Raw genomic sequence first — 20,170 nt, 5'->3', positions numbered from 1 at the left:
CAGTGGAAGAGGAACCTCCAAATGCACCGAGCACAGCAGAACTGTAACACAGACACGGATGATCTGGGCCTGAGGAAAACCTCCCAGCACAGAGAATCCCCCAGCCTGGCCCCTCCTATACACATACAGGAGCAGGGATCCAAGTGACTGTGTCTAACCCCCTGGACTAGACACCAGGAACTACTTGTTGATACCATGTAAACGTATGGATCATGTCCACGGGACACACAACTTTGGGGAAATGTCATGAAATAAGACTTCCAGTGTCCAACAAAAAACTATTGGAACCAAGACTTAAAAATAACTGATACTGGTACAATATGGAGGGAATGTTGGAACATAACTAATGAGATTACAGTTAACAAAAATGTACGCTTAATCCAGTATAAACTAATGAATTTAATTTATTACACAAGAGACAAAATTCACAAATTCTACAGCACAATGGCAGAGTCATATCTTATAATGACTCAATAATCCATGCCTTCAGGGAATGCTATAAAGTCCCAAAGTTATTGGCGGAGTTAGAAAGTTGGCTGTCAGAAGTATTACAATGTAAATGTACTTTTAATCCATCTGTCTGCATATTTCAAGACATGGCATATGAGGGTGCAGTAAGATACCCGATGGGTTGGACGATACTTTTCCAGTCAATCATCTTGAAAGAACGTATACATAAAAACTGGAAATCAACCAATCCTCCATCGTTAACACAATGTAAAGGTAAAATCCTTTATTATCTAAACGTTGAAAGTGTGTGGGCGACGGAGAGAAACAAAATGGTGTAGTTTGAGGCCATGTGGCCTGGCGGAGAGTGTTGCGGGCGCTGGAGAAGGGGGTGTGAGCGGGTGGGTCTGGGCAGGAGTGATGTCGTGGATGTTTGTGAGCGTCTATATGTTGTCGTTTGTATATGGATGTTTTGTATTGTAAAAAAAAAAAAAAAAGGAATATAAGTAATGTACATTTCCTTTGGCTATACATAAATACATCTCACAACATAAAGGAGGATGTCATATATGGATTCATTTTTTTTAAGACACTGATTAAAAAGGCATTTCAACATGAGCATCTTTGAGTTTGACCATTTAGACAATATTTGATCAACCATATTGACATTATAAAACAAAACAAAATGACATAACCCACATTATACCATTCATAAAAAGCACTGCATTTATGATACGAAAGAAGCCATTTAAAATGTGACCTAATAGGATATAATAAAAAGAAGTTCAATTCATCAATCTCAAACAAATGTAGCACCATACATAAACACACAAAATTTACCAAATGAAACCCATGTTTTAACCATTTTCAATATTCTTATTTCTTAACCACCATAGTGAGCATGGAACACAAATATAAAAGTGTCTTTAAATAATATTAAAATATAAGATCAAAAGGAAAAATAACTGAGATTCTAGGTTTACTTAGTGTTCTGGTATATAGGACTGTATTCCTCATTCTGGTGTGAGTGTTTTGTTTTTATTTTTTAAGTGTGTAGACCTGGCTGAAAATAATGTACTGTTTCATAAAACAACAATTATAATACAGTTAATTAATATTACATATTTTGATATAAAAGTTAAAACCTTAATACTGTCCATATCTTAACTCCCTTTCAAAAACCAGTAACATCCCTATATACTTAAGACAGTTATACAGTACATACACCAAGTCACTGCACAGCCAGCATCTACCCTACTGTCTATTCTGCCATGACTGGTAGCCTTATACTGTATAACAACATGATAAAATGTTTGTGTCTTGGACCGACAGACAGGGACTATCTCTATCAATGTACAATACATTTAGTGACACGTGAGTCTATTCTCAACAGATCCTGTAGAACAGACATAGTTTTATATACAGTTGAAATAAATATGTAAAGCTCAATAATAATGATACACGTTTCTAAAAATGTACAGAACATAAATACAGTATATTTAACTAGGTTGTCAATATATTTAGAAACATTTCAACATAGGAGTGTGTTAATATATATTTCAAAACAGGAGTATTTACTGACTGAAGGGGGAGGCAGTGGGGTCAAAGGTCTTGAATACGTCTTTCAGCGGCCTATCGTCTTCTGTCTCCTCCTTCTCCTCCTCTTCTCCCTTCTCCTCCTCCTCCTCCTCCTCCTTCTCCTCCTTCTCCTCCTTCTCCTCCTGCTGCTGCTTGGCCTCCTTCTCTACCTGTTTGGCCTGTCTGGGGTCTGTGTAGGAGGGCCTGATCAAGCCTGCTAGGGCCTGGATGGGTAGGTGGTGGACTGCGGGGGCGGAGGGTTTGACTGGGGAGCTGGGGGGCTCTGACCCTGACGTTGTCACTGTGGGAGCAGAGGAGAGGGTAGGAGGTGGACGACTTTTGGACCCAGATCCATCCACGGTGCTCTCGGTACCCCCCTTGACATCCTGTGTGGTAACGGACCCTCCAGACCGCTGGGTTGGCGAGAGCGAGGATGATGGTGGAGTTTTAGTGTTAGTGTTGTGTTCTCTCTTGGCTGGTAGTTTGAGGATCCCAGTCTTCCTCGGGGGCTCTGTCTCGTCCCGCTGGCCCAGCTGCGGTGCCTGGTTTCTGGGGTCATAGAGGCTGATGCCTCCTAGCAGGGTGGAGGTGGTGGGGCTCTCTAACCCTCCACCGGAGGAGGACAGACGCCCTGGGGCGTACGGACACAGCTTCTCTGGCTTCTCAGCCTCAGGTTTAGATGGAGCTGGCGCTGGGGCTGATAATGTTAACGCAGTGGTTTTGGAGGAAGACGAGGAAGAGGCTCCACTAGCACTGCTCCTCTGCAACCTGGGGTCTCCTCCAGCACCACCTCCTCCCCCAGTCTCCCTCAGGATAGGGAGCTTAGACTCCACACTACCTGACCGACCTATCCGGGGGTCCACACCCAGGGCCTTGTGTTGCCTGGGATCCAACAACCTCTCTGTTGACCCCCTGGGCTCCAGTGTCCTGGAGGGGAGCCTGCCTAGTCCAACCCCCACACCCAGCACACCCTCCTTCAGGCGGGCAGCGACCAGGCGAGGGTCCATGTGTGGAGGGGTGGTGGAGTTGGTTATGGTGGAGTGGTCAGGGGATAATGTCCTGGTCCTATTGTTGGTTCGGTTCATCTGTGCGTCGGCGATGAGGGGCGGTAGAGGTAGATTGATGGAGTGCTCCTGTTTGGGCACCAGTGAGGGGATGAGGTCCTCAGCTGACCAGACCACGGTCGAGGCGTAGGCCGGGCGCTGTAACACAACGTCTACACGGATGTGGCTGAACTGCTGAAGCTGGCAGCGCGGGTCGCGGAGCATCACCCCTAAAGTGAAAAGTTAATGAAATTAACATTTTACGAAATATTGTTATGGACAACAACGTTTTATATTCTATTCTATTTAATTTCATTCACATGGCAGACATCAGTAGGACTCTGAATTGTATGATGAATCCAAATATAAAAAGGATGAAATACTAGGCTAGAAAACAACAACCGTAGTAGTGTTAAAAATAAAAATAGGCTTTAAAATATTAGTGTTATACCTGGGCAGGGATCTAACGGGATGAGTGCAGCCCTCTCTCTGAGCTCCCTCTCTCCATCCTCATCCTCCTCTCTGGCTGGAGCCTTATTGTGGTGCTGCTGCTGGCGATGGTGGTGGAGCTCTGGTTTGAAGGAATTGGGTGGCTCCAGGGGCCTCACCTTAGATTAGATTAGATTTCAACACTTTAATGTCATCAAAGAGGAGATTGATTTTGCAGCATACAAGCTCAATACAAAGTAACAACAACAGACATGCACCGGTATTAAACAGTAGGCTAGATATCTATACCTTCCTGGGGTCCCTGGCCTGTCTGGGGCCCCCGCTGGAGTCGGGCTCTTTCCTCATGTTGTCTGGTGGTCTCTGTCGGGGGTCTGCTGCCTTCATACGGGGGTCGCTGGGTGGGGCCCGCTCCTTCTGCAGCCTGGGGTCTCCAGGGGTCAACTGGGGGCCTGAGGGGTGTTTGGTGGACTGTGGCCCCTGCTGGAGCTTCTCATTCTGTTTCTTCAGAGACTTGAGGATGGCCGTGACGCAGTTCCCATCCTCTTCATCACTGGAGTACCAGTTAGTAGAGTCATCTGAAACGTGTAGAGCAGGGATCATCAACTAGATTCAGCCGGGGGCCGATTTTTTCTTGAGTGGATGGTCGGGGGGCCGGAACATAATTACAAATAATTTGTAGACTGCAAATTAACCGCAAGAAGCCCAAACATATATAATGTTTGACTAAAACATAATCATTTAAAACCTTGCTTACATTTGTATACGATCACGTGTCTCTCTTATGTGTGGGAATACTTGGGAATAGATTTCTTAAATTAAAATAACTTGGAGCTGATTTCCTGGTGTTTTTATATAGTATTTTATGTCCATTTATGAAAAATTTATAAAACAAATATTGGGGGGCCAAATAAAACCACCCGCGGGCCACCAGTTGGGGAAGCCTGGTGTAGAGCATGTACGTTATGTTCATGATGATTATACAGTATAAGCATGATTGAAGTATTACCAAGCATATTGAGCAATATCTGTGAAATGTGTACCCTAGTTATTAAATGGTAATGTTTGCTGATGAGTACAAGACTGTTTTACTTTGCTGTAAGTCTAGATAATCCTTCACACTCACCTTTGGGGGTCTTGCCACCTTGTTCCTCAAAACCTTGTGGCTCACTGCCCTGCTGTTGCTGCTGCTGTAGGTGTAGGAACAGAGCCTTCTGTACTGCAGGGGGTAGGCCCTGCATCTGGGACAGCATTTGGGAGTCAGCGCTCCCCTGCTGTTGGGAGGTGTTCTGACTGAAAGGCATACCCATGTCTACTGGAGAGAGGAGGTGGGGAGATGTAAGGAGGAATATGCAGAGAATGAGCGGTTTTAATGAATCAACATCTGCTATCACATCGAAAGAACTGAATATAAAAAAGGGAACGTTGGAACACAACAGAATAGACTATGGTCATTGCTTGGAGCATTTAGACTGAAAACCTACATACTGTAAATAATTAAATCCTTGACATAACAAATTGATCGCTATTATCTGCTTACAATAAAAATACATTCATCCATGTATCATTGTAAAACCAACCTCCCTGGCCCATGGCCTGAGCCTGGTTCCTGAAGAAGTTGTTAAAGAACTCTGCAGGATTTTGGCCCACGGCTCCCATGGCTTGGAACGGCACGTTCATGTTCTGAAGCATCTGCATGGGGTCTGGGAAGGGAGGGAACGGTGGAGGTGGCCTCTGAAGGTTCACGTTCATATTGGGGTTCAAGTTCATATTGGGTCGGTGACCCAGGAAGGGCGGTGGCGGACCTGGAGGCAGGAATAAACAGCAAATGAGAGGTTTTACAGATGCATTGAGAGAACCCAATATGAAGAGAAGAAAGCTAGTAGCTAGTATTTTTTACATTTACATTTTAATCATTTAGCAGACGCTCTTATCCAGAGCGACTTACAGTTAGTGAGTGCATACATTTTCATACTGGCCCCCCGTGGGAATCGAACCCACAACCCTGACATTGCAAGCGCCATGCTCTACCAACTGAGCTACACGGGTTAAGCTAGTAGTTACCTGGAGGTGGTGGCATGGGGAACCCATGGGGTGGTTGGTGTTGGGGGTGCTGTCCAGGGGGGCTCTGCTGTTGCTGCATTGGTGGCCCAGCGTGGGATGGATAGGGAGGAGGGGGACCCCCCATGGAGCCAGGGGGAGACCCCGGAGGGGGGACAGGGGGTGGGCCATTGGGTCCACTCTGCTGCATGTTGTCATCGGGACCACCTCCACCAAACTCATCACTCTGGAACTGGCCTCCAGACTGAGAGTTGAAGTTGGATCCACTGCAATGCCAAATAAAAACATTAATTAATTCAGGGGATTTTTAAAATCAAATTTAATGGCATAATACACAGAGTAAACAAAACATTAAGAACACCTTCCTAATATAGAGTTGCACCCCCCTTTGGGTAGTGGACCATTCTTGATACACACGGGAAACTGTTGAGTGTGAAAAACCCAGCAGCGTTGCAGTTCTTGACACAAACCGGTGTGCCTGGCACCTACAACCATACCCCGTTCAAAGGCACTTACATTATTTGGTCTTGCCCATTCACCCTCTGAATGGCACACATACACAATCCATGTCTCAATTGTCTCAAGGCTTAAAAATCCTTCTTTAACCTCCCCTTCATCTACACTGATTGAAGTGGATTTAACAAGTGACATCAATAAGGGATCATAGCTTTCACCTGGATTCACCTGGTCAGTCTATGTCATGGAAAGAGCGGGTGTTCCTAATGTTTTTCACACTCAGTGTGTGAGTGTGTGTGTATATATATATATATACAGTTGAAGTCTGAAGTTTACATACACCTTAGCCAAATACATTTAAACTCAGTTTTTCACAATTCATGACATTTAATCCTAGTAAAAATCCCCTGTCTTAGGTCAGTTAGGATCACCACTTTATTTTAAGAATGTGAAATGTCAGAATAATAGTAGAGTGATTTATTTCAGCTTTTATTTCTTTCATCACATTCCCAGTGGGTCAGACGTTTACATACACTCAATTAGTATTTGGTAGCATTGCCTTTAAATAGTTTAACTTGGGTCAAACATTTCGGGTAGCCTTCCACAAGCTTCCCACAATAAGTTGGGTGAATTTTGGCCCATTCCTCCTGACAGAGCTGGTGTAACTGAGTCAGGTTTGTAGGCCTCCTTGCTCGCACATGCTTTTTCAGTTCTGGCCACACATTTTCTATAGGTTGAGGTCAGGGCTTTGTGATGGCCACTCCAATACCTTGACTTTGTTGTCCTTAAGCCATTTTGCCACAACTTTGGAAGTATGCTTGGGGTCATTGTCCATTTGGAAGACCCATTTGCGACCAAGCTTTAACTTCCTGACTGATGTCTTGAGATGTTGCTTCAATATATCCACATAATTTTCCTTCCTCATGATGCCATCTATTTTGTGAAGTGCACCAGTCCCTCCTGCAGCAAAGCACCCCCACAGCATGATGCTGCCACCCCCGTGCTTCACGGTTGGATGGTGTTCTTCGGCTTGCAAGCCTTCCCCTTTGTCCTCCAAACATAACAATGGTCATTATGGCCAAACAGTTCTATTTTTGTTTCATCAGACCAGAGGACATTTCTCCAAAAAGTACGATCTTTGTCCCCATGTGCAGTTGCAAACCGTAGTCTGGCTTTTTTATGGCTGCTTTGGAGCAGTGGCTTTTTCCTTGCTGAGCGGCCTTTCAGGTTATGTCGATATAGGACTCGTTTTACTGTGGATATAGATACTTTTGTACCTGTTTCTTCCAGCATCTTCACAAGGTCCTTTGCTGTTGTTCTGGGATTGATTTGCACTTTTCGCACCAAAGTACGTTCATCTCTAGGAGACAGAACGCGTCTCCTTCCTGAGCGGTATGAAGGCTGCGTTTGGAAATTGCTCCCAAGGATGAACCAGACTTGTGGAGGTCTACCATTTTTTTTCTGAGGTCTTGGCTGATTTCTTTTGATTTTCCCATGATGTCAAGCAAAGAGGCACTGAGTTTGAAGGTAGGCCTTGAAATATATCCACAGGTACACCTCCAATTGACTCAAATGATGTCAATTAGCCTACCAGAAGCTTCTAAAGCCATGACATCATTTTCTGGAACTTTCCAAGCTGTTTAAAGGCACAGTCAACTTAGTGTATGTAAACTTCTGACCCACTGGAATTGTGATACAGTGAATTACAAGTGAAATGATCTGTCTGTAAACAATTGTTGGAAATATTATTTGTGTCATGCAGAAAGTAGAAAACGTTTGACCTTTGTCATTGCCAACAAAGGGTATATAACAAAGTATTGAGAAACTTTTGTTATTGACCAAATACTTATTTTCCACCATAATTTGCAAATAAATTCATAAAAAATCCTACAATGTGATTTTCTGGAAAAACATTTCTCATTTTGTCTGTCATAGTTGACGTGTACCTATGATGAAAATTACAGGCCTCTCTCATCTTTTTAAGTGGGAGAACTTGCACAATTGGTGGCTGACTAAATACTTTTTTTCCCCACTGTAAGTGTTGTAAACTTCCGACTTCAACTGTATATGTTTGTACAGATGAACGTTGTACCTTCAGGCGTTTGGAAATTGCTCCCAACTGTATATACAGTTGAAGTCGGAAGTTTACATACACTTAGGTTGGAGTCATTAAAACTAGTTTTTCAACCACTCCACACATTTCTTGTTAACAAACTGTAGTTTTGGCAAGTCGGTTAGGACATCTACTTTGTGCATGACACAAGTAATTTTCCCAACAATTGTTTACAGACAGATTATTTCAGTGTGCAACGCTGTCATCAAGGCCAAGTGTGGCTATTTGAAGAATCTCAAATATTAAATACATTTGTTTAACACTTTTTTGGTTACTATATGATTCCATGTGTTCTTTCATAGTTTTGATGTCTTCACTATTATTCTACAATGTAAAAATAAAGAAAACCCCTTGAATGTTTGTAGGTGTGTCCAAACTTTTGACTGGTACTGTACATGTAGCTGACAAATTGTGCAAAAAAACACTTTTCATTATACTGAAGAGAACATGACCACGTCAGGTAAAAGTAAAGCTACCTTTGAGCAATCTTCTGAGCCAGGTCCACTGTTGGTTTCACCACGATCTCAAACAGAGAGGGGATCTTCTTTCCCCCAGAGTTCCCCCCACTGCTTCCCCCCTCCTGTGGGCTGGAGGGTCCAGGGCCAGGACCAGGGTTAGGACCTCCAGACCCTGGACCACCGGGGCCAGGTGTAGGCAGCAACCCCACCCCAGGAGGGGGTTTAGGCAGGGGTGCGATCCCCTGTTTCCTCAGGTCCTCCAACTCCATCTCATCTTCATGGGCGATCTCCTCCTCTGTGTTGATGATCTGAAGACGATTCGTAGGACACACAATGAACCAAACAATCTAATGCAAAAGCTATCCTCTTCACTGTGTGGCTGTGGGTAGGGAACTAGTGAACTACTGTTCAGAATTTAGACTTTTGATAGATGTTACTATTTTGATCCACGCACAATCACTAAGTTCTTAGTGTAATGGTTTTTAGACGCAGAACGTTTAGACCAGGAGTAGGCAACCCTGGTCCTGGAGGGCCGCAGGCACTTCATGTTTTTGATTTAACCAACCTGGAAGACCAGTTGTGTTGAATTTAGCAATCACTGAACTGATCAATTAGCTCAGTTGGTCTGGCATAGTGCCTAGTTGGAACAAAATCCTGCAGTACGCCAGGAATAGGGTTGCCTAGCCCTGGTTTAGGCCGACATTATTTCCGTTTATGATTACTACGTTTTTCTTACCTTATCAAGCAGGTCTTTGGTCACGTCATTCAAAGGATCATGGGAGAATTTACAGTTGTCTCCCTGATAACACTTGGCTCCAGTGTGAAAGAACTTACATGGATATTCACGTACTGCCACAAGTCAAGGACAAGTATGGAGGAATAAGTGTATTGCAAGTAAGTGTATTACAATTGTCTGTTTTTATGTGGTGAAGCCAAAGACACATTTCCACATTGTGTGGACAATAACGTTTTTCTAATTCTAAAGAATACATCAAAGTTTAAATCTGGGCTCTAGACTCACATATTAGTACACATATTACATTGCATATCTATATAGGACATCACTTCTCTCACATACAATAACACACATATTACACAGTAATTTATGAAGAGATTTGTTTCCATCGCTAGCCTAGTCAATATCTGATGGCCATCTACTGACCCAATGAGTCATCATGACTAAACAGATGAGGGAAGTCAACTAATTCCTCTCATTTGAAGATGATCAGATAAGCATGAACCCTCTAGAGTTAGAGTAATGGTTTCATTCCAGGGTTGGGGTCAATTCCATTTCAATCCAGTCATTTCAGATAGTACATTTAAATTCCAATTCCAATCCATTGCTTATCAAAGAGGAATTGGAATTTCAGTTTACTTCATGAATTAACTTAATAGAAAATGGATTTGGCCATTCCATGCAACGACAGAGACAATTCCAGAATACTTGTTGGTGATTCATATTGAAGGATATTGTGCATGTAGATGCAGTTGGCTCCTTTACTGCAGTATCCTTGGAGGTAGAATTTACACAGCTCCTTCTTCTTATCTGGAGTAACCAGCTCATGTTCAAACTTACATTGGTCGCCCTGAGGAAAGAGAGAACCGTTTGAGGGTGAATATGAGGGGTGAGACAGACAGAGATAGAATACAAGGTTGTTGTTTTTTAAAAGCAAATCAGCATACCAGCCTAAAAAGTACATTGATTTATTCTGTACTGTCATGATACTAACTCAATATAGGCCTAAGCAGTTCATAGATACTTATGACAAGGCTTATAATTATGAGCACGCCATAATGCATTATACCTGTAGCCCTTCGGTAGCGTTACCGAAATGTCTGTTGTTACATTCACCTCAGAGGTGCCGACTTGACTTGCCTTACCTTGATGCAGTCCCTCCAGGAAGTATTTACCTTGATGCAGTCCCTCCAGGAAGTATTTACCTTGATGCAGTCCCTCCAGGAAGTATTTACCTTGATGCAGTCCCTCCAGGAAGTATTTACCTTGATGCAGTCCCTCCAGGAAGTATTTACCTTGATACATTCCCTCCAGGAAGTATTTACCTTGATGCAATCCCTCCAGGAAGTATTTACCTTGATGCAGTCCCTCCAGGAAGTATTTACCTTGATACATCGTCCCTCCAGGAAGTATTTACAGATGTATCTCCCGTTGTGTTCCACCGTGTGTTGGTTAATGAACTCCTTGGTCATAATAGGACGCTTCTTCTGAAAACCACCAGGAGGGCCCTTCCCACCACCCTCCTATGAATAAGATAACCAAAGGGACAACATTGGTCTGAAGCATAGACTGTAAAAAATATGGACGAAGCCATCGATGACGTCACCCTATTGTTTCCTATGAGAATGCTCAGTGGCACATTTGATGATCAGGAAGTGTCATTACAGCATGTCGCCATCTTGCTACAGGGAGGAGTTTTTGGAAACATTGCAGTTTCAGCTACTCTAGGAAATGACGTTACAGGCTAGCTCAGTGCTGCCCCCTCTCATGGAGTATCTAAACTTGAAGGCCGACTGAGGTACTGCAGGCTTCCATTAGCAACTCAATTATCCTTAACTTCGTCTGTGTGTGATTTTAAAGTAATCGGTTCAAAGACATACATATGGTGAAATAGAAGCATTTATTGGTACCTTGAATGTGTTTGAAAACAATATTTTTGATCCACAATTTACCACAAAGATCGCCATTTACTATAATGGGGCATCCTGTTTTCTGGAAACAATGCCTGCAGTACCGCGGTCGGCCTTCAACTTGAAATCCTCAATGAGAGGGGGCAGTCGTTCTCTCCTGGTCTGAAGTTAACCGGTAGATTCTAACAATACTAGATTTTTATACACTGCTCAAAAAAATAAAGGGAACACTTAAACAACACAATGTAACTCCAAGTCAATCACACTTCTGTGAAATCAAACTGTCCACTTAGGAAGCAACACTGATTGACAATAAATTTCACATGCTGTTGTGCAAATGGAATAGACAACAGGTGGAAATTATAGGCAATTAGCAAGACACCCCCAATAAAGAAGTGGTGACCACAGACCACTTCTCAGTTCCTATGCTTCCTGGCTGATGTTTTGGTCACTTTTGAATGCTGGCGGTGCTTTCACTCTAGTGGTAGCATGAGACGGAGTCTACAACCCACACAAGTGGCTCAGGTAGTGCAGCTCATCCAGGATGGCACATCAATGCGAGCTGTGGCAAGAAGGTTTGCTGTGTCTGTCAGCGTAGTGTTCAGAGCATGGAGGCGCTACCAGGAGACAGGCCAGTACATCAGGAGACGTGGAGGAGGCCGTAGAAGGGCAACAACCCAGCAGCAGGACCGCTACCTCCGCCTTTGTGCAAGGAGGAGCACTGCCAGAGCCCTGCAAAATGACCTCCAGCAGGCCACAAATGTGCATGTGTCTGCTCAAACAGTCAGAAATAGACTCCATGAGGGTGGTATGAGGGCCCGACGTCCACAGGTGGGGGTTGTGCTTACAGCCCAACACCGTGCAGGACGTTTGGCATTTGCCAGAGAACACCAAGATTGGCAAATTCGCCACTGGCGCCCTGTGCTCTTCACAGATGAAAGCAGGTTCACACTGAGCACATGTGACAGACGTGACAGAGTCTGGAGACGCCATGGAGAACGTTCTGCTGCCTGCAACATCCTCCAGCATGACCGGTTTGGCGGTGGGTCAGTCATGGTGTGGGGTGGCATTTCTTTGGGGGGCCGCACAGCCCTCCATGTTCTCGCCAGAGGTAGCCTGACTGCCATTAGGTACCGAGATGAGATCCTCAGACCCCTTGTGAGACCATATGCTGGTGCGGTTGGCCCTGGGTTCCTCCTAATACAAGACAATGCTAGACCTCATGTGGCTGGAGTGTGTCAGCAGTTCCTGCAAGAGGAAGGCATTGATGCTATGGACTGGCTCGCCCATTCCCCAGACCTGAATCCAATTGAGCACATCTGGGACATCATGTCTCGCTCCATCCACCAACGCCACGTTGCACCACAGACTGTCCAGGAGTTGGCGGATGCTTTAGTCCAGATCTGGGAGGAGATCCCTCAGGAGACCATCCGCCACCTCATCAGGAGCATGCCCAGGCATCGTAGGGAGGTCATACAGGCACGTGGAGGCCACACACACTACTGAGCCTCATTTTGACTTGTTTTAAGGACATTACATCAAAGTTGGATCAGCCTATAGTGTGGTTTTATACTTTCATTTTGAGGGTGACTCCAAATCCAGACCTCCATGGGTTGATACATTTGATTTCCATTGATAATTTTTGTGTGATTTTGTTGTCAGCACATTCAACTATGTAAAGAAAAAAGTATTTAATAAGATTATTTCATTCATTCAGATCTAGGATGTGTTGTTTAAGTGTTCCCTTTATTTTTTTGAGCAGTGTATGAAGAAACTATCTTTGCTCTAACATTTCTTCTATAAAAAGAAAACACTAGGAGGGCCCTTACTTCCTTCCTATTGACAAGGTCACCAAAGGGCCTAAATGGATTGGTCTGAACTCTAAACCAACTGAGGTACATTCTAACAATTCTAGCGCTCTTTCTCAATTAGTCTTTCCTAGATTACTCTCATTCTCTCTCCTCATCACCTTTTCAAACTGCATTGGAGGAGAAGATCCTTCCCCTCTGACCTGCTTTTCCAATGCTTTTTGAAAAGGAGGCGAGGAGAGTGGATGCAAGGAATTGAGGAAAGACATATTGGGAAAGTGCCTGAATCGCATTTTAAGCCATCTTTGTTCTTTACCTGCTTCATCCCCTCTCCGGTCTGCTCGGCCCCTCGCCCCCGACCACGCCCCCAGTTCTTGTTGCCCTTCATCTGCTGCATCTGCTTCTTGTTGTTCTTGTTGAGCATGTTACCCCTCCCCCTTCCTCCCACTCCACCTCCTCTGCCCCGCCCCCGCTGACCACCAACTGAAAAACACAACCATTAAAAGTCAGAACAATACGATCTAATACATAGATCTTTGTAACACATTTATGTAAGCTGCAATGAAATAAAAACCACATTTGTCAGATGTGATATGAAAATCAAAAATGGACACACACTTTACACTACTATAGCCACTAGACTGTTAACCTAGACAAACTTGAATACCATTCGACAAGACACTTCAACATGAAATCAACACAATTCACACAGTCTATACATACACTGCTGCTGTTGTTGTTTCTGCATGCCCTTCATGCCACCTCTCTTCATCTGGTCCTTGGAACCGCGTCCCCTGCCCAGGCCTTGGCCAGGAGATATAGAGTCTTTCCCCTGCCACATCTCCTCCTCATCATAATCATCCCCCTCTCCCTCATAGTCATACTTGTCTTCGCTGTAGTCGCTGTACTTGTCATAGTCACCACTACCACTCCTGTGTCGGCCTGCTGACCTCTCTGACCTCTGTGGGTTGCCATGGCCACCGCTTGATGGATCACACCCATGCTGGGGGAGAGTCAGTCAGAAGAGATGGTAATGTTGTTATTGAAAAAGTATTGTGTATGGTTTGTGTACATTCTGATCAAACAAACCAGGGTTTTACTTTATATTAACCTTCATGAAGAAGCCGATATAAATGCTTGTTTATGCATGCCAATAGGCCCTACGATAGACTAGTGTCCTGTCCAGGGGGTGTACTTGTAAATCACAAGCTGCCTCTATGGGCCGTTCTGGCTCGAACAAGGCTTACTTACTTACTTAGAAACTCAGCAAAAAAAGAAACGTCCTCTCACTGTCAACTGTGTTTATTTTCAGCAAACTTAACATGTGTAAATATTTCTATGAACATAACAAGATTCAACAACTGAGACATAAACTGAACAAGTTCCACAGACATGTGACTAACAGAAATGGAATAATGTGTCCCTGAACAAAGGGGGGGTCAAAATCAAAAGTAATGGTCAGTATCTGGTTGGCCACCAGCTGCATTAAGTACTGCAGTGCATCTCCTCCTCATGGACTGCACCAGATTTTCCAGTTCTTGCTGTGAGATGTTACCCCACTCTTCCACCAAGGCACCTGCAAGTTCCCGGACATTTCTGGGGGGAATGGCCCTAGCCCTCACCCTCCGATCCAACAGGTCCCAGACGTGCTCAATGGGATTGAGATCCGGGCTCTTTGCTGGCCATGGCAGAACACTGACATTCCTGTCTTGCAGGAAATCACGCACAGAACAACCAGTATGGCTGGTGGCATTGTCATGCTGGAGGGTCATGTCAGGATGAGCCTGCCGGAAGGGTACCACATGAGGGAGGAGGATGTCTTCCCTGTAACGCACAGCGTTGAGATTGCCTGCAATGACAACAAGCTCAGTCCGATGATGCTGTGACACACCACCCCAGACCATGACGGACCCTCCCTCTCCAAATCGATCCCGCTCCAGAGTACAGACCATCACCCCTGGTGAGACAAAACCGCGACTCGTCAGTGAAGAGCACTTTTTGCCAGTCCTGTCTGGTCCAGCGACGGTGGGTTTGTGCCCATAGGCGACGTTGTTGCCGGTGATGTCTGCTGAGGACTTGCCTTACAACAGGCCTACAAGCCCTCAGTCCAGCCTCTCTCAGCCTATTGCAGACAGTCTGAGCACTGATGGAGGGATTGTGTGTTCCTGGTGTAACTCGGGCAGTTGTTGTTGCCATCCTGTACCTGTCCCGCAGGTGTGATGTTCGGATGTACCGATCCTGTGCAGGTGTTGTTACACGTGGTCTGCCACTGCGAGGACGATCACCTGTCTGTCCTGTCTCCCTGTAGCGCTGTCTTAGGCGTCTCAGAGTACAGACATTGCAATTTACTGCCCTGGCCACATCTGCAGTCCTCATGCCTCCTTGCAGCATGCCTAAGGCACGTTCACGCAGATGAGCAGGGACCCTGGGCATCTTTCTTTTGGTGTTTTTAGTCAGTAGAAAGGCCTCTTTAGTGTCCTAAGTTTTCATAACTGTGACCTTAATTGCCTACCGTCTGTAAGCTGTTAGTGTCTTAACGACCGTTCCACAGGTGCATGTTCATGAATTGTTTATGGTTCATTGAACAAGCATGGGAAACAGTGTTTAAACCCTTTACAATGAAGATCTGTGAAGTTATTTGGATTTTAACGAATTATCTTTGAAAGACAGGGTCCTGAAAAAGGGACGTTTCTTTTTTTGCTGAGTTTACATGCATATAAATACTTGTAATATACTTAACAAAAATATAAACGCAACATGCAACAATTTCAAAGATTTTACTGAGTTACAGTTCATAGAAGGAAATCAGTCAATTGAAATAAATTCATTAGGCCCTAATTTATGGATTTCATATGACCAACCTAGCCTAGCCAATCAGAATGAGTTTTTCCCCACAACAGTTCCCCCTTTCAATGCTTATAAGCTTTATAAATTCTTATAAATGTTCTAAATGCTTATGAATTGTAATGCGTATAAATGTTACCAAACAATGAAATATTTACCTGAGCTGACTGGCCATCGTAGTCACCACCACGGTGTGACCTGTCTTGGTTCTTCTTGTTCTTGGGCCGGTCTCTCTCTGGTCTTTCCGGGGAGGACTCATAGCTGTCAGAACTGGAGCTACTGGAGGGGGAGTGGTGCTGGGAGAGAGGAGAGTGGATACTTAGGATGGTATTCTGACTTGAGTCTGCACGATTCATTCACATTTTCAGTCTCCCATTGAAATCAATGAATGACGTAAACAAATGTTTGAGTGCTACTCGGGTCCATAGAGAAAAACAAAGGAAGTAGAATATATGACATCTAAATAAATCGATATGTAGGTCTAAAGGTCAATTAAGTAAAATCAAAACCTGAAGGTCTACAAAAGCAGTTTTTCACATGCAGAGTTGTAGGATTTTGCAGACCGATCATATTTCTGATTGTATTTTATGGAGGACTGTACTTAAAGGATTTCCTGATTCTGGTCTTACTTTCCGACTGTCGCGTCTCCTCCTCTTTGACCTCCTCTTCTCTCTTGTTTTTTTGTATCTTTTTCTGGAGTGCCTGTGTGTCTTGTCTTCTTTCTCAATTTCTTTTTCCTTTTCTTTCTCTTTTTCCTTTCCTTTCTCTTCCTTTTCCTCGTTCACTTCTTTGACTTCTTCTTTGCTCTCCTCTTCAATCCCAATCCCTTCATCATCTATTTCTCCATCTTCCAATTCACCATCCTCTCTTTAAAAAGAACAACATAACATGTCATTATCAATTTTGAGAATCAAAAAGTGGACAGGTTTCGAGGAAACCAAATAGGCCATTTCCAATCTCAATAAACTGCTGTGTCAAAATCAACTTTTCTATCAAATTGAAATTACATTTTAAAGACATTTAAGAAGACATTGCTTGAATGAACTTCAATGTTTTACGGAATTAGAAACAACTGTTTTTGTCATTAAACCACTAGAAATATCCACTTTTGTATTTTTTGTGAGAATCCCATCAACCCTCTAGCACCCTATGCTATGGGCCAGATATACATATAAATCATTTGTGATTTTAACATTCAGGTAAACAAATGTTGTGATTTTGACATGTAGGTAAACAAATGTTGTGATTTTAACATTCAGGTAAACAAATGTGATTTTGACATTCAGGTAAACAAATGTTGTGATTTTGACATGTAGGTAAACAAATGTTGTGATTTTAACATTCAGGTAAACAAATGTTGTGATTTTAACATGTAGGTAAACAAATGTTGTGATTTTAACATTCAGGGAAACAAATGTGATTTTAACATTCTGGTAAACAAAAGAGGTGGGGTGAGTTTGACAGCGCAGACTTGATGTGTTCAGGCAAAATGTGATAATGCACACAGTTCATGTACTGTAACTCAGGCCTTAAATGTATTCTCTGGGGTAAAGGGACATTAGTGTAACCAGGGGTCTATGTAATTAACATGTACTAAGCTGCAATTTAATATCAAACAGCTTGTGCTGATAAAGGAATAGATTTGGGATATGAATGGGCTGGTTGGGGCATGTAATAGCTTTCTTTGTGGAAGATGTGCATGCTGGATGTTTTGCAATGGGGGAAGGTGAAAATATATGAACTGCTACATGTTCATGTAATGACCTTAGAATTCAGATTGGTTGGTGATGGTGCTGCAGGGAAGTTTTGTGGGGTTGGTGGGTGTATGTGTCGACATGCTAATTTTTGAGTGGGCCATAGTATAAAGTGGATGCATTTCAAAAGATGGGAAACACTGGCAATGGAAATAAACAACACATACATTCCTATTGATAAATATCATGCTTATTCATGCATATCTCCACCAATAATTATGTTACTTGTTGATGTGGAACCAGAAAATCACACAGGTCACTCCATACCAAATGCATCACCCATATTTTTCAACCGGGGTCCTAAATATGCCAATTAACTACCTGTACTGATTTGGTTACTATTCCGGTTTGGGCATTTCTACTGAAATCAAGTCAAACTTTTTTTAGGTCAGAATTGCCCATTTCTTTTTATATATCATATAGAATGTAGTTCCCACAAACGTCAAACTAATGTTGCATTAAAAGCATCCTTCTTTTCCCAGTTGTGCAAGCTAAACATCTAATAACACTGGCCAATAGATCAAATTAAAAGGGCTTCTAATGATGGTGAGAGGGTGTGGGAGTTGTCGACATCATCAACTGACAGAGACAGTCATTCAACACTGGCATTACAGCACAGCACAGCAGAGGAAGATTCTCATTCCCAATCCTCTAAGCAATTTGTGTGGTGTTCGATAGGGGGTGGTAAAGAAGCGCATCATGAATGGGGCGGGGCTAAGGTTATTACATCATCTACATTTACATAACCCCCTACAGAATGCAACAATATGATATGACCATGATAACTAACCAAACCCATCCCATATCCTCAGTCAATGATACAGTGGTACATTGATGCGAAGTCGCTATGCTTCCAAATGGGTGTTTCGTGATGGGAATTCTGTTTTGGACAGCGGGACAATGTTACTAGTACCTCGCTTTAACGCATGCATAAAATAATCATATTATGTGAAAAGGCCCGACTTCAACAACGAAGCGTTGTCTGAGTCATTCGAATACAAATTCGGCTCATAACACAACAGTAACACAAGCATGTTGTTGAGACGCACAGATGAGTGGGTAAAGAAGATAGAATTCCAGACAGATAAGAATGTTACTCGACCTTTCCTCCTCTGCAAGCTCAGAGTCTGTCATGTTTTTGTCAAGAACAACAACGGGGGTTGGGGGACTGGAGACCAGGCTCACAGAAGCCATGGACGGTAGGTGGAAACAACAACGGTTGGAACTGCCTTTGCCTTTCTCCTTTCGAAACAAGACTGAGTTGTTGTAGGCTATTCAGTCTGAGGCCGTTGGTGTTGGGTTGTGTCGTGAGAAATGCTGGTAGATTTCATGGAGACTGGAAAAAACTCACGGTAACCGTTACAAGTCTCAAACAGAGACAAGCAACAGACATTCTTTCTCCTCTCTCATTTCAATGACGTATTAACCCAGCAAGCACAGCTTGATACCCCGCTTTGTTATTATCATCCCGCCGGTTGACTGCTGCCATGGTATCGAGATATTGGAGACGGAGGGAGAAACACACAGATTTGTAACAATTTTCGTTGGTTTCAGCATCTTCATCGTCATAGGACATTGCGCCCGAAACATGTTCTCAAAATGGCTTCTCGGAAACCGAAGAACATCCTTTTTTTTCTAATGTATTCTTCCACGTATAATGTCCTATCAGAGACTAGGCACAACAAAACTCTACAAAGCAATTGGTCCAAATATTGTTGCGGGTTCTTTTGCTATACCCATTGGCCTAAAAATGTGTCCATTTTTTTTCCACCTGTGCAAGAATAAAGGGTGTAAGCCTCGCTAGAGAAGTTAACTATGTTGTCGTCAGCGGAATGATTTGTAAAGTTGACATTCTTGTTTTTACCCTTTGTGTATTTCTCACAGGATCATAATCTTTCGCAATATAAATTGTATGGAATCAAATCAATCACGACCTGTATGCTGTTATATTGTCATAGTGTGTGTGTGTGTGTGTCAGAGGGAGAGAGAGAGCGACTCGTTGAGCATTGCTATTGAGAGAGGCCGCGGTAGGCAGACCTGGCTCTCAAGAGAAGATAGGCTACGTGCACACTGCCCACAAAATTAGGTGGAAACTGAGCTGCACTTCCTAACCTCCTGCCAAATGTATGACCATATTAGAGACACATGGCAGGAGCAGGCCGTGCATCAATTCCAGGTAAATTCGCGCACAATAATGATTGTTCCAGGTACCGCCAGCGCGTGTCGCTTCAACCCAAATAATAAGTCAAAGTGACCATAAGTAGACTTAAGCCCTGTTTCATGCAGCTTCTAGAATCAATATTATGCGGTTCGATCAAAACCGGTTGGCAGGTTTCTGGGGTATAACTAAAACAATAATTTAGCTGAATGGATAGGCTATGTGTTATTGCGAAGTAGGCTAATATGCCTGCTATGATGGGAGTCTACCTGCTCCACTCCCTTGATGTTTTCCTAGGAATTCATGTAACAGGGGGGCACATACGTTATTTGGGGGGGCAGGTTTGGCCTAATCAAA

General features: G+C 43.5%; 1 protein-coding gene across 1 annotated transcript; it reads right to left on the bottom strand.

Annotated features, from left to right (window-relative positions):
* Positions 1 to 445: 445 nt before the first annotated feature.
* Positions 446 to 19,251, bottom strand: zc3h6 (zinc finger CCCH-type containing 6). The gene is made up of 15 exons (XM_084142296.1): positions 18,758 to 19,251; positions 16,531 to 16,768; positions 16,060 to 16,197; positions 13,781 to 14,060; positions 13,374 to 13,540; positions 10,725 to 10,862; positions 10,075 to 10,189; positions 9,340 to 9,449; positions 8,622 to 8,911; positions 5,580 to 5,842; positions 5,096 to 5,320; positions 4,642 to 4,827; positions 3,807 to 4,093; positions 3,520 to 3,676; positions 446 to 3,298 (listed from the first exon to the last, which is right to left on the bottom strand). The coding sequence occupies exons 1-15, from the start codon at positions 18,847 to 18,849 to the stop codon at positions 2,022 to 2,024; spliced, it is 3,963 nt and encodes a 1,320-aa protein (XP_083998422.1). The 5' UTR covers positions 18,850 to 19,251; the 3' UTR covers positions 446 to 2,021.
* Between the last annotated feature and the right edge of the window lie 919 nt (positions 19,252 to 20,170).

This window comes from Coregonus lavaretus (genome assembly GCF_964263955.1).
Source record: "Coregonus lavaretus genome assembly, chromosome: 25".
Classification (NCBI taxonomy): Eukaryota; Metazoa; Chordata; class Actinopteri; order Salmoniformes; family Salmonidae; genus Coregonus; species Coregonus lavaretus.
The sequence above is the reverse complement of the archived record's forward strand: the minus strand, read 5'-3'. Positions and strand labels throughout refer to the sequence as shown.